The 12,856-nt window shown below is 45.5% G+C and overlaps 1 protein-coding gene across 2 annotated transcripts in view; it reads right to left on the reverse strand.

The window, feature by feature from the left end:
• Positions 1 to 12,856, reverse strand: part of ARHGAP20 (Rho GTPase activating protein 20) — a 187,702-nt gene that overhangs the window by 39,943 nt on the left and 134,903 nt on the right. For both annotated transcript variants that reach the window (XM_033949793.1, XM_033949794.1), the window contains 3 exons: positions 7,747 to 7,824; positions 6,405 to 6,471; positions 4,395 to 4,583 (listed from right to left, as the gene is read on the reverse strand). In XM_033949793.1, the coding sequence (XP_033805684.1) occupies positions 4,395 to 4,583; positions 6,405 to 6,471; positions 7,747 to 7,824 (334 nt within the window). The remainder of the gene's footprint in view (positions 1 to 4,394; positions 4,584 to 6,404; positions 6,472 to 7,746; positions 7,825 to 12,856) is intronic.

Below are 12,856 nucleotides of genomic sequence, written 5' to 3' on the forward strand. Positions count from 1 at the left end.
GATGCTTAGCACCCCCAAATTTCTGTCTTGAGCCTTGAAAAGATCTCTGGACCAAAGGTCCTCCTGAGTGGTAAAAGCGCTGAGAGCCATGAGGGGCCCTTGGTCTGCTGTCAGGTAAAGACTTTGGTGTTCGATCCTGCATACTGACCATAAGATCGTCCAGCCCTTTACTGAACAGTAATTGACCCTTAAACAGCAATTTGCTCAGCGCAGCTTTTGAGGATGAATCTCCCACCCACTCTCTGATCCAAAGCATTCTATGGGCAGAAATAGAATATGTAGACACCTTGCTCAGGACCCTGAATAGATCGTACAGAGCATCTGCCACAAAATCCACTCCTGACAAAAGAAACTAGGGATCCGCGTCGGCATCCACTCCTGGAGCACGACGTAATCTTGAATGGTAAACCTGTGCGACATACAACAACACTGCAGCTTCAAATTACTTCTTAAGGACAAAGTCCAGCCTGTGGCCCTGTGTATCCTTCAACACCATGCCCCCTTCTCTGGGGTGTGAAGTATGCTTTGTAATCTGCGCCACCAGGGAATCCACCTTTGGTGGACTGAACAACTGATGAAACTCAGCGTCCAATGCGTAAAGTTTTGTCATAGTTTAGTCATCTGAAGAGGCCCTTTGGGACCTCCCAATGGTCTGTGAGCATCTTAGTAATATCTGGATGAGAGAGAAAGCATGTGATCTGAGCCTTAGTGAGCTCTTGAGTGAGCGCTGGGTAGTAGAGGCCTGTGAAGATTCTATCTTTAATTCTTGGACTCAGTAATAATCTCCAAAAGCGCTAATGGCATGAACAGCCTGCACACACTTGGGTCCTCTTCAAGATCCAAGGCTGCCACCTGGTCAGAACCTGACTCTCCCAGATGTGATGCCAAATTTCCTAATACTGAGGACCCCGACAGGGGCAGTAAAGGTATAGATACCAAATTCACTTCATCCCAGTCCTCTTCTGACTATACACCCGCATATTGCACATGGTTCTGCCATGGGAAAAATGCATCTTTAGAGGGAACAACCCCTGGTGCTACCACCGTCACGACCCCCGAGGGGTGACCGCTATTATTTAGGTATGCTTCGTACATCCTGCTTATAAATGCTGGAGTAAATGCTGGACCAGGACGCCACAAAGGCTCAAGCAGGTGCTCCTGCGGTCCAATCTGGGGTTTTGCTTCTTTTTTTTTTTAATGGGCACAGCTGTTGTGCATGTATTACACATGCAAAATTGTGCCCATTAAAAAAAACAAAAAGTCACAGGACCCCCGTGATGGGAATCCGCTCCCCTGACCCCTGTACTTAAAATTTAAAAAATCGACAGGAGAGATGCTCATTCCCTTCTGCGGGGGGGGGGGGAGGGTGTCAGGCCTCCCCTTTGCCGGCAGCCCTCCATGCTGGGAGCCTCCTGACCCCCTACCTTAAAACTGAAGACCTTGCGGTCTGGTGAGCCACCCCCCCGACCCTCCCTTACCCTAAAATTGAAGACTGATAGAAAGGATGTCTACTCCCTCCTGCCGGCAGGTCCACCTCTTCAAAATGGCAGGCCTTCACCTTCCCGGTGCATCCTGAGATGCACTGAGAGGGGCCTAAGTTGTTGATTAGCTCAGGCACCTAAGGCCTCAGCCCTGGGAGGGGCTTCAAGTACCTGAGCCAATCAAAGCCTTAGGTCCTTCCCAGTAAATCCCAGGAGCATCGGGCACAAGCCTAAGGTCCTGATTGGCTCAGGTGCTTAAAGTCCTGCCCAGAGAAGAGGCCTTAGGCACCTGAGCCAATCAGGGCCTTTAGCCTCTCCCAGTGCATCTCAGGATGCACTGGGAAGGGGAAGGCCTGCCATTTTGAAGAGGCAGGCCTGCCAGCAGGAGTGAGCATCTTTCCCGCTGAACTTAGAAAAAAAAAGTATGGGTTGGGATGGGGTTGGGGGACGACATATCCCAGCCCTGTGGCAGGAGGAAGTGGGCATCCCTCTTGCCCAAATTTTTTAAAGTGCAATAGTGGTGGGTGGGGGCATGGGGAGGATGGGGTCTCAGCATGGTGGGGGGGAGCCTTGGACTACTTGGGGGGGGGGGGAGATTGGAAGCATGGTAGGAAGGAGGGAGGTCAGGGTCTTTATTTTCTTTTTCTTTTAATTTGCGGGGTGGGGGTGGGGGGTCTAAACTGTCAAGTCTTATTTTCCGGTCAGAGCACTCAGACACTGACGGGAAAGTAAGGCTAAGACAGCTCAGACCCTGTTGGAAAATTTTGCCCGCAAAAAGTTTAGAGCATTATAATACTAACTAGTCTTTAAGCCCGTTACATTAACGGGTGCTAGAGTAGATGTCTGTCTGTCTGGGTATTTTTTTTCTTTGTCTCTCTCTCCTTGCATGCTGTCTGTCTGTCATTTTTTCTGTCTGTGAATCTCCCTGTGCCTCCTTCCTATGTCCATAGTGCTCCTTTCTATGTCCTTAGTGCCCCCAGTGCCTCCTTCCTCCCCCCCCCTCCGATGCCAGCCTGCCTTCCATTGAAACCCCCCCCACCCCCTCCGTTGCCTCCCATAACCCTTCCATTGAAACCCCCCCATGCCAGACTGCCTGCCTCCCATCCCCCTGAGCAGCATATTTCCATGGAAATCCCCCCCAATGCCATCCTGCGTGCCTGCCTTTCATTGAACCCCCCACCCTCTCCAATGCCAGCCTGCCTGCCTCCCATCCCCCTTCCACCGAACCCCCCCCCCCCATGCCAGTCTGCCTCCCATTCCCCTGAGCAGCATGTTTCCATGGAACCCCCCACATGCCATCCTGGCTGTCTGCCTTCCATTGAACCCCCCAACCCCCTTCCAATGCCAGCCTGCCTGCCTCCCATTCCCCTTCTACTGAAACCCCCCCATGCCTGCTTGCTTGCCTCCCATCCCCCTGAGCAGCATGTTTTCATGGAACCCCCCATGCCATCCTGTCTGCCTTCCATTGAACCCGCCCACCCCTCCTCCGATGCCAGTCTGCCTGCCTCCCTCCCATTCCCCTTCCACCTGCCTGACTCCCCCCCCGCCCCCGCCACCTACCCAGCACAATCGAAACCCCCATTGACCCTCCCACCACCACAGGGCTGACAAACCCGGCAGGAGCAGCAGCGTCGCAGGCACACTAAACGCTGCTTCGGGTCTTCTACTGGCCTAATTTCCTGTGCCGCTTCCCTGATGACATCCGGCGTGTCGCTAGAAGTGGATTGAAAAAAGGAGACTGTGACATTAAGCGCACATGCGCACTCGTGCCGTCGCGACGGAACAGGGAACACAACTTTCGAGTGCGCATGCGCGCTTAACATTTTATTATTATTGATGAGCTCCTTGTAATGTATTTGCATAGGGTTCTCGGTAGCTGCTATGACAGTAGGTAGCAGCCATGGAGAACCCTTTTGAACACTGGGAGGAGAGTTTCCTTGTACAATCTCATAAATAGTCTCATTATTTTCATAATTCTACAGTTCTATATTTTTGTACACTTTAGGGAGGGCCCAGTAAATGGGAGTTTCATCCAAATCTATATTAGCTTCCTTCAGTCCTTTTTCAAAATGGATTTGTATGCCTCTCCTGAGACAATAAACCAGGTATAGGAGACACTTATACTAGTTCTCTGCCATTTGCACTAGTATGCTATATAGACTAAGCATAAAAAGACCTCATAGCCAGCATCTATAGCAGACACCCTATTAATGAATTACCCTCTTAGAGAAGTGAGGAGAATTAACAAGAAATATGAATTATGAGGCAGTTTTCAAAAATACACAAGCAGAGGAAAAGCTTGTGGGCACATTTACCCCACAGACTTTGCAGCATTTCTCACAGGGAAAGTATAAGCAGACCCTCCCTTTAAAAACTGCTCCCGATAAAGCACCCACAGAGATTCAGGCATGCACCGATCATTTCTCTCTCCTGAGAAACATGCCCCTGTGATTGTGAGCCCAGTAGGGACAGAAAAAGTACTTGCATATAATATTTGTAAACCACTTTAATTGTGGTATATCAGAAAGGTGGTATATCAGATCCATGACCCCTGACCCTTGCCTACTTTTTATGCAACTAAAAGTATATATATGGTTAATCCTCATAACTACTGCCTTTGGCAAATTGCCTAGCCTCAAATGATAATGCTCTAGAGTTCTACTCGAGTTTACCTGTCTGAATACTAAATAAGAAATGTAAAACAAGATTCCTTGTTTGATTTAATAAAACTTGTTTTATGATAAGTAGTCAGCACATGCACTTCAAATCCTAGGAACACACATCAGAAAGCTGTAATACGTGTCTGCACTTCCTACCCCTCCCTCATGCCAGCTTTCCATAACACCACTCTTTTTAGGTGGAATATTTGAGGCTGAATGAATGCTCTGTGAAAAGAGAAAAAAAAAATCTCACCAGTCAGATGTTGGTCCATGGCCAAGCGACTTGGTTTAAGTATGAACTGGCACTGCTGCTGTCGAGGCAGTTGCTCCATTAGGAGGGGTCCCTGAAGGTCCAGAGAACAGACCGAGTCCTTTGATACCTGGCTCCGAGACACTGCATCACGAATGTGGCTCATTTTAATTCCAAAGGGATGTTCATGTCCTGCCCAATGAGACACCGGGATAACTGTTAATGTGCTGTTAACCGCCGGCTCGCCCTCCAAGAGTAATTCTACCCCATACCAAACTTACATTTCAGCAGAGGAAAAAAAAAAATACATATTTAAAAAATAATACTTCAGTTAAAGTAAGTCCTTGGTGGAAGAGTTTTCCAGTCACACTCAATTTGTGCAGAATGAACACAATGTTATTGTAATGCCCTAAATGTAACATTTTTGAGGAGAAAAAAAACATTCTAAGAATAGCTGTTATTGAAATGTTCCTGAAGAGCAGTTTTTTTTTTTCCTTTGCTTCTCTCTGAGTTTGAATATCAACAAACCAATCAGAAATCACTTAAAGTATGCTACCAATCAAAGTAGTTTTAGTAGCAGATGTGCATTCGTCAATGTACCTTAAAAATGTATTGCACACAAAACTGACTTAACACTTATTAACCTATGAATAAACAGAAGTACAACTGATTTGTATGAATTCATTTTTTAAAATTAAAGCAAGTGTGCAAAATGAACTGAAGCAAAATGATGAAAATGCCAAACTTTTCCAAAAAAAAACAAACCAAAAGATTTTTGGCTCGTACACATCCCTATAATTCGTGATATTTCTACCCACTAATAGATCCATTTCTGCATTAATCGACAATTCACTCTGGACTGGAGAGGATCACACAATGAACACCCCAAAAGAACTGCCTTCCTGCCTTCAGTTGTACGTGTTTAGCTATAGTGCACTGCAGGATACTTAGAAATCTGCATGGAACAGACATAAATTCCACTCAAGCAGCCCTTGCAGCACAGGGTACCCAAGCACTACAGGGACCCATGGATCGTCAGTTTCAGAGCTGGAAACTAGGGGCTCCTTTTACTAAGGTGCACTAGGGCTTTAACACGAGGAATAACGCGCTTGTTTATCGAGTTAAAATTTAATAAAATGTTTCGCTTGCCTTGCAAAACACTCACACCCCAAGTTACTCACTATCCAAGGTTTGACTGTATTTATTACTTTATGTGTTTACTAATTTACCCTCCTTTTTACAAAAGCGCGGAAGAGGTTTTTATCACTTCCGGCACACTGAATGCTGTGTGCTACTCTGACGCTCATAGGAACTCTATGACTGTTGGAGCAGCACAGAGCATTCGGCACGCTGGCTGACACTAAAAACCTCTTCCGCGCTTTTGTTAAGGGGGGGGGAGGTTAATGTGTTGAATAAAATTTCTGTGAAGTTACTGACTATTGCCTATCTATTGATCTGGATTTTGGTATTGCCTATCCTGGATCTTGCACATCAATTGCCCATTTGTTTCTTGGGTCATGTTATTGTGTCCTTGAAATCTACAGCTACAGATTCATTCATTAATAATTCTTCTGAATAGGGTCACACCTAAGCTTGCAGTAGTAAACCTCAAAAAAGAAAGAAGTTTCAAGTTTCAAGTTTAATAAGGTTTTTGATTGATCGCTTAATCATATTTCAAAGCGATGAACATAATAAAATTACAATATTTAGGGAACATACAATACTTAACAAAATTTAAGTCCTAAAGGACTATTGACAAACTTAACAAACAGATAAAATAAGGAAAAAAGGTAATTGAACTACAAAATATTTAAAAGAAGCAGAACAATCAAGGAAAGTACATTAGGTAGGGGAAATAAATAATTCCATAATATTATACAATAAAAAAGAAGAGGAAAACCTGAAAATAAATCTTATTTATGCTTTCTGCCTACTGTCAAATCAGTTCTGCTCGGAGGAAGTGAAAAGTGTAACTTCCTAGAATTAAACTGCCCTGGACATTCACAGACTTACCGATGAGGGGATAGGGAGCATCATCTTTGCCTGAGGTGACCCATAACTGGAAATCTTTTTCAGAGCCCTTAAAAAAAGCAAACCCAGCAGAGGATCAGCAAACCAAGGTTCTTGTCATTTCCCTGAAATTCTAAGTGCTGAAATATTAATCAAGGGAGAAAGACAAATGTCAACAAATTTACTATTTTCAGAAAGTTAAATTAAAAAAAATATGGACCCAAATCCTGTCTTCTAATTGCATTTCTCCAATGTCACTCTTGATGTTATCAAACAAGAAAATTATCCCAGCCTTCAGTCACACCAATGGAACAGGACAGGTCTCATTTCCAAAACCTGGCAGTTCCTCCGTGACAACACAAAGGATAACAGATGCTTTCAAAAATATTATCACCTCTCGGGCATATCCTCCATTTCAGAAGATCTGAACTAAAAACTGCACACATAAACCACGCAATAAAAAATATTTTCTAATTTTTTTTTTTTTTTTTTGGAGGGGGGCATGTCTGTGGACAGAGATTGGGTGTTTCTGCACTCTACATTACCGTGCACTGACTGATTTTGTAAATGTTAAGTGCTCAGGCACTAATTTTTTTTTTTTTTTAATTTTACAACTATGTGCTAATCACAAATGGCCATTCATTTAAAAAATGGGAAAATCAACCATTTTCTGGCTGCAGTAAAAATGATCTTAGTGTACAAGAAAGACCCATGTAAGAGCATGCTAAGGCTGCTTTTTACTGCAGTTTATTAAAAGGACCCTTGGCTAGTAAGCTCTTTTGGGTAGGAACATGTGGTACCTTAATATTTATCACCACTGTCATCTAGAAGCACTAAAAATATTACCCATTTTGCATCATTGGGAAAAATACCTGAGGACTCCAATTCAGATGTTGATCACTACTGCACAAAGCATCTTTACACACCAGCAAAGCTGGGCTGCATCATTCTGACTACTGGCTTCAAAGCCTTTTTGGTGTGTGGCACCCTGATAAGCCTAGTGATATTTCTTCAGCAAAAACTTCCTGCACCGTGGAAATGGATGAGTATTAAGAAGTTTGCTCTGTGACCTGTTGTTTCATTCCTCAAAAGACTTATTGAACCAACACAGAGAGGGTGACAGAATATTTGACTCTGTCCTGTGAAGAGTAACGTCTGTTCATGATTTCTTCCAGATCACCAAATTTGTCAGATCAGAGGCCAAGAAGCTGGAATTCTAGTCCACAAGAAGCACAAGGCCCCTTGCTTCAGCTGATATTTATGTTCTCATACTTATTCAAAGTGAATTAAACAGTTCTTTATCAAAGGAAAATTCCCCCAATTCTTGACAACCCTAATGACTTACGTTAATTCCAAAGTGCTGCAAGGCCATCTTGATAACATCGCATGTTGTCTCAGCGTTGGTTATGGTCAATGTTTTGGACTGTGAAATGGGAATAAAATATGAAAAATAGTCAACACTAGATTTGTACTGTACTGTAAAAGTATCATGCAGTGTTAAATGCCATAAATTTCTCTACACATTTGTGGTCAATTCACAGGAAGCTATGAGCACTCTGTGGATAGTTCCATCTAAAGCAGAGCTTCCTGTGTGCACCAACATATGAAAAGTGGAGGAATAAATTCTAAAATAAAATGGTTTTGGAACTCTGAAGATTCATCACCACACTGCATCTAGGGCAAAAAGTTTTTTTTAATTAGCATAACAAGGTTATGCGAATGTTTGCTTCAAAAGTCATATTCCGTGCAAAAAGCACAGTTACTTACCGTAACACGTGTTATCCAGGGACAGCAGGCAGATATTCTTGACTGATGGGTGACGGTACCGACGGAGCCCCGGTACGGACAATTTTAGAGTGATTGTACTCTAAGAACTTGGAAAGTTCTGGTAGGCCGCACCGCGCACGCGCGAGTGCCTTCCCGCCCGACAGAGTTGCGCGGTCCCCAGTTAGGATAAGCCAGCTAAGAAGCCAACCCGGGGAGGTGGGAGGGACGCAAGAATATCTGCCTGCTGTCCCTGGATAACACCTGTTACGGTAAGTAACTGTGCTTTATCCCAGGACAAGCAGGCAGCATATTCTTGACTGATGGGTGACCTCCAAGCTAACAAAAAGAGGGATGGAGGGAAGGTTGGCCATTAGGAAAACAAATTTTGCAAAACAGATTGGCCGAAGTGTCCATCCCGTCTGGAGAATGCATCCAGGCAATAATGAGATGTAAAAGTATGAACTGAGGACCAAGTAGCAGCCTTGCAGATTTCCTCAATAGGAGTGGAACGGAGGAAAGCTACAGATGCTGCCATCGCTCGGACTCTATGGGCCGTGACAGAACCTTCCAGTGTCAGTCCGGTCTGAGCATAAAAGAATGAAATGCACGCTGCCAGCCAATTAGACAAAGTACGTTTAGAAACAGGACGTCCCAATTTATTCGGATCAAGGGACAGAAAGAGTTGGGGAACTGATCTGTGGGGTTTTGTACGCTCTAGATAGCAAGCTAGAGCCCGTTTACAATCCAAAGTATGCAGAGCCTGTTCCCCAGAATGAGAGTGAGGTTTCGGAAAGAAGACAGGCAGAACAATGGATTGGTTGAGATGGAATTCAGAGACAACCTTAGGGAGAAACTTTGGATGTGTACGCAGAACCACCCTGTCATGATGAAAGACCTTAAAAGGTGGATCTGCAACTAGTGCATGTAGCTCACTGACCCTCCTACATCCCAACCTCCAGTCTCTGCACCTGACAGCTTGGTATCTCTCGGGCTGACTTCTCATGATACTCTTTTGTCTCAGCCCGTTCGTTCCATTCTAGATGCCTCCAGGAAACCAGCCACTCTGCAATGTTACCATCAGAAGTGGACAAGATTTTCTTGTGGCAGAGGTAAGAGCAATAAGGAAAAGTACCTTCCAAGTGAGAAACTTGAAAGGAGTGGTAGCCAAAGGTTCAAATGGAGGCTTCATTAAGGCGGAAAGAACCACATTGAGATCCCAGATAACAGGAGGGGCTTTAAGAGGTGGTTTCACATTGAAAAGACCTCGCATGAACCTGGACACCAGGGGATGAGCTGAGAGAAGTTTTCCATGAACCGGCTCATGGAAGGCAGCAATGGCACTGAGATGGACTCTGATGGAAGAAGACTTAAGGCCAGAGTCAGACAAAGAAAGCAAATAATCCAACAATGTCTCCACTGCCAGGGAAGTGGGATCAAGATGGTGAAGAAGACACCAGGAAGAAAATCTTGTCCACTTCTGATGGTAACATTGAAGAGTGGCTGGTTTCCTGGAGGCATCTAGAATGGAACGAACGGGCTGAGACAAAAGAGTATCATGAGAAGTCAGCCCGAGAGATACCAAGCTGTCAGGTGCAGAGACTGGAGGTTGGGATGTAGAAGGGTCTCCTGATGCTGTGTAAGCAGAGAAGGAAACAGTGGAAGAAGAAAAGGTTCCCTGGAACTGAGTTGAAGTAGAAGGGAGAACCAATGTTGCCTGGGCCACCTCGGAGCAATTAGAATCATGGTGGCTCGTTCCCTCTTGAGCTTGAACAAGGTTCTCAACATGAGAGGCAGAGGAGGGAAAGCGTACAGGAACAGATTGGACCAGTCGAGGAGAAATGCATCCGCTGCCAGACGGTGAGGAGAGTAGAGTCTGGAGCAGAATAGGGGCAGCTGGTGATTGTGAGGAGCTGCAAAGAGGTCTATCTGAGGAGTGCCCCATTGAGCGAAGATGGATTGTAGAGTGAAAGGATCGAGTGTCCACTCGTGAGGCTGGAGAATTCTGCTGAGCTTGTCCGCTAAGGAATTCTGCTCTCCCTGAATGTAGATAGCTTTCAGGAATAGATGGTGATTTATGGCCCAAGTCCAGATCTTCTGGGCTTCCTGGCACAAGAGGCAAGAGCCCGTCCCACCCTGCTTGTTGATGTAATACATCGCAACTTGATTGTCTGTGCACAGCAGGAGAACTTGAGGGAAGAGAAGATGTTGGAAGGCCTTGAGGGCATAAAACATCGCTCTGAGTTCCAGGAAATTGATGTGATGCTTCTTTTCCTGGGCTGTCCAAAGGCCTTGAGTTTGGAACTCGTTCAAATGAGCTCCCCAGGCATAAGGGGAGGCGTCGGTGGTGATGACTAGTTGATGAGGAGGTAGATGGAGCAGAAGACCTCTGGATAGATTTGAGGATATCAACCACCATTGTAGAGATTGACGAAGAGATGATGTGACAGATATGTGACGTGAGCAAGGATCCATCGCTTGGGACCACTGGGTAGCTAGGGTCCATTGAGGAGTGCGCAGGTGAAGACGTGCGAAGGGTGTGACATGAACTGTGGAGGCCATGTGACCCAAGAGTATCATCATTTGCTTGGCAGAGATGGAAAGTTGTAGAAGCACCTGCTGACACAGAGATTGAAGCGTTTGAAGACGGTTGGATGGCAGGAACGCTCTCATGAGGACTGTGTCCAAGACAGCTCCGATGAATTGAAGTCTCTGAGTGGGGATGAGATGAGATTTGGGTAGATTGATCTCGAACCCCAGAAGTTGAAGAAACATGATGGTTTGGTTGGTGGCCAGGAGAACAGTTTGAGATGAATTGGCCTTGATTAACCAGTCGTCCAGGTAAGGAAAGACCTGAAGGTGGTGAGATCGTAGAAAGGCAGCCACCACAATCAGACATTTGGTGAACACTCTTGGAGAGGAGGCAAGACCGTAGAGCAGCACCTTGTATTGGTAATGACAACGATTGATCATGAAGCGTAGATACTGTCTGGAGGCCAGATTGACCGGTATATGAGTGTATGCTTCTTTGAGATCGAGTGAACATAGCCAGTCGCCTTGATTGAGAAGAGGGTAAAGAGTGGCCAGAGAAAGCATTTTGAATTTCTCCTTGACCAAGCATTTGTTTAGATCGCGAAGATCTAGAATGGGTCTTAGATCTCCTGTCTTTTTGGGGACTAGAATATAACGGGAGTAGAATCCCTGCCCTCTCTGATCTAGAGGAACTTCCTCTATAGCGTTCAGAAGGAGGAGGGATTGAACCTCTTGAAGAAGGAGGGAAGACCGAGGAGTGTTGAAAGCAGACTCTCTTGGCAGACTTTGGGCAGGAGGTGTCTGAAAGTTGAGAGAGTAGCCGTGGCGGATGATGTTGAGGACCCACAGGTCCGAGGTGATGATTTCCCAACAGCTTATGAAATGTATAAGGCGTCCTCCTATGGGCTGTGGAAGATGAGTAGAAGGAGGAAGATTGGCTATGTCCCGGAGAACCAAGTCAAAAGGGCTGAGTTGACTTTTGAGAAGGAGGAGGTTTCACTTGCTGTTGCTGCTGGGCAGGTCGAGCAGGTTGCCTCTGTTGCTGCCTCTGACGCCTGGGTTGTTGCTGTGTTTGAGGTAATGGATGAGCCACAAACCTTCGTTGGTAGGCCGATTATTGACGAAAAGGCCTAGAAGGTGGGGTCTTCTTCTTTGTCTTAAGGAGAGTATCCCATCGAGTCTCATGAGCTGAAAGTTTCTGAGTAGTAGAGTCCATGGATTCTCCGAACAGCTCATCCCCTAGGCAAGGTGCATTGGCCAGTCGATCTTGGTGATTGACATCGAGTTCGGACACTCTGAGCCAGGCCAGTCGTCGCATAGCCACTGACATAGCCGTGGCTCTAGAGGTCAGCTCAAAAGTGTCATAGATTGATCTGACCATGAACTTGCGCAGTTGCAAGAGCGATGAAGAAGTTTGGCGAAAGGCTGATTTCTTACGGTCAGGGAGATATTTCTCAAAAGATGACAAACTTTGAATAAGATGCTTAAGATAAAAGGAAAAATGGAAAGCATAATTCCCTGACCTGTTCGCTAGCATTGCATTTTGATACAGCCTTTTGCCAAACTTATCCATGGCCTTACCTTCCCTGCCAGGAGGGACAGAAGCATATACACTAGCCCCCGTGGATTTCTTTAAAGTAGACTCTACTAATAAAGACTCATGGGGGAGTTGAGGCTTGTCAAAGCCTGGAATTGGTATAACCTTATATAAGGAGTCCAGTTTACGGGGAGCTCCTGGAATGGTCAAGGGTGTCTCTAGATTTTTGTAAAATGTCTCTCTTAAAATGTCATGGAGAGGCAGCTTGAGAAATTCCCTTGGAGGCTGGTCAAAGTCAAGAGCATCTAAAAATGTCTTGGATTTTTTGGATTCAGCCTCCAAGGGAATAGATAAAGAGTCACACATCTCTTTAAGAAAAGAGGTGAAAGAAGTTGCTTCAGGTTTGGAAGATGGATCAAAACCAGAAGGATCCTCGTCCCCTGATGAACACTCTCCCTCAGAGAGGAAAGGCTCTTCTGAATCACCCCACAGATCAGGGTCCCTCACCTGAAAACTGCGGTCTCGTGACTCCGGTGTGGAGGGTTCTAGGTGCCGAGTTTTATGAGTCGACTTACCAGACCTCTGTGAACCGGTACCGGGAGATGTTAAGGGTTGTGCCGGT

This window comes from Geotrypetes seraphini, chromosome 6 (genome assembly GCF_902459505.1).
Source record: "Geotrypetes seraphini chromosome 6, aGeoSer1.1, whole genome shotgun sequence".
Classification (NCBI taxonomy): Eukaryota; Metazoa; Chordata; class Amphibia; order Gymnophiona; family Dermophiidae; genus Geotrypetes; species Geotrypetes seraphini.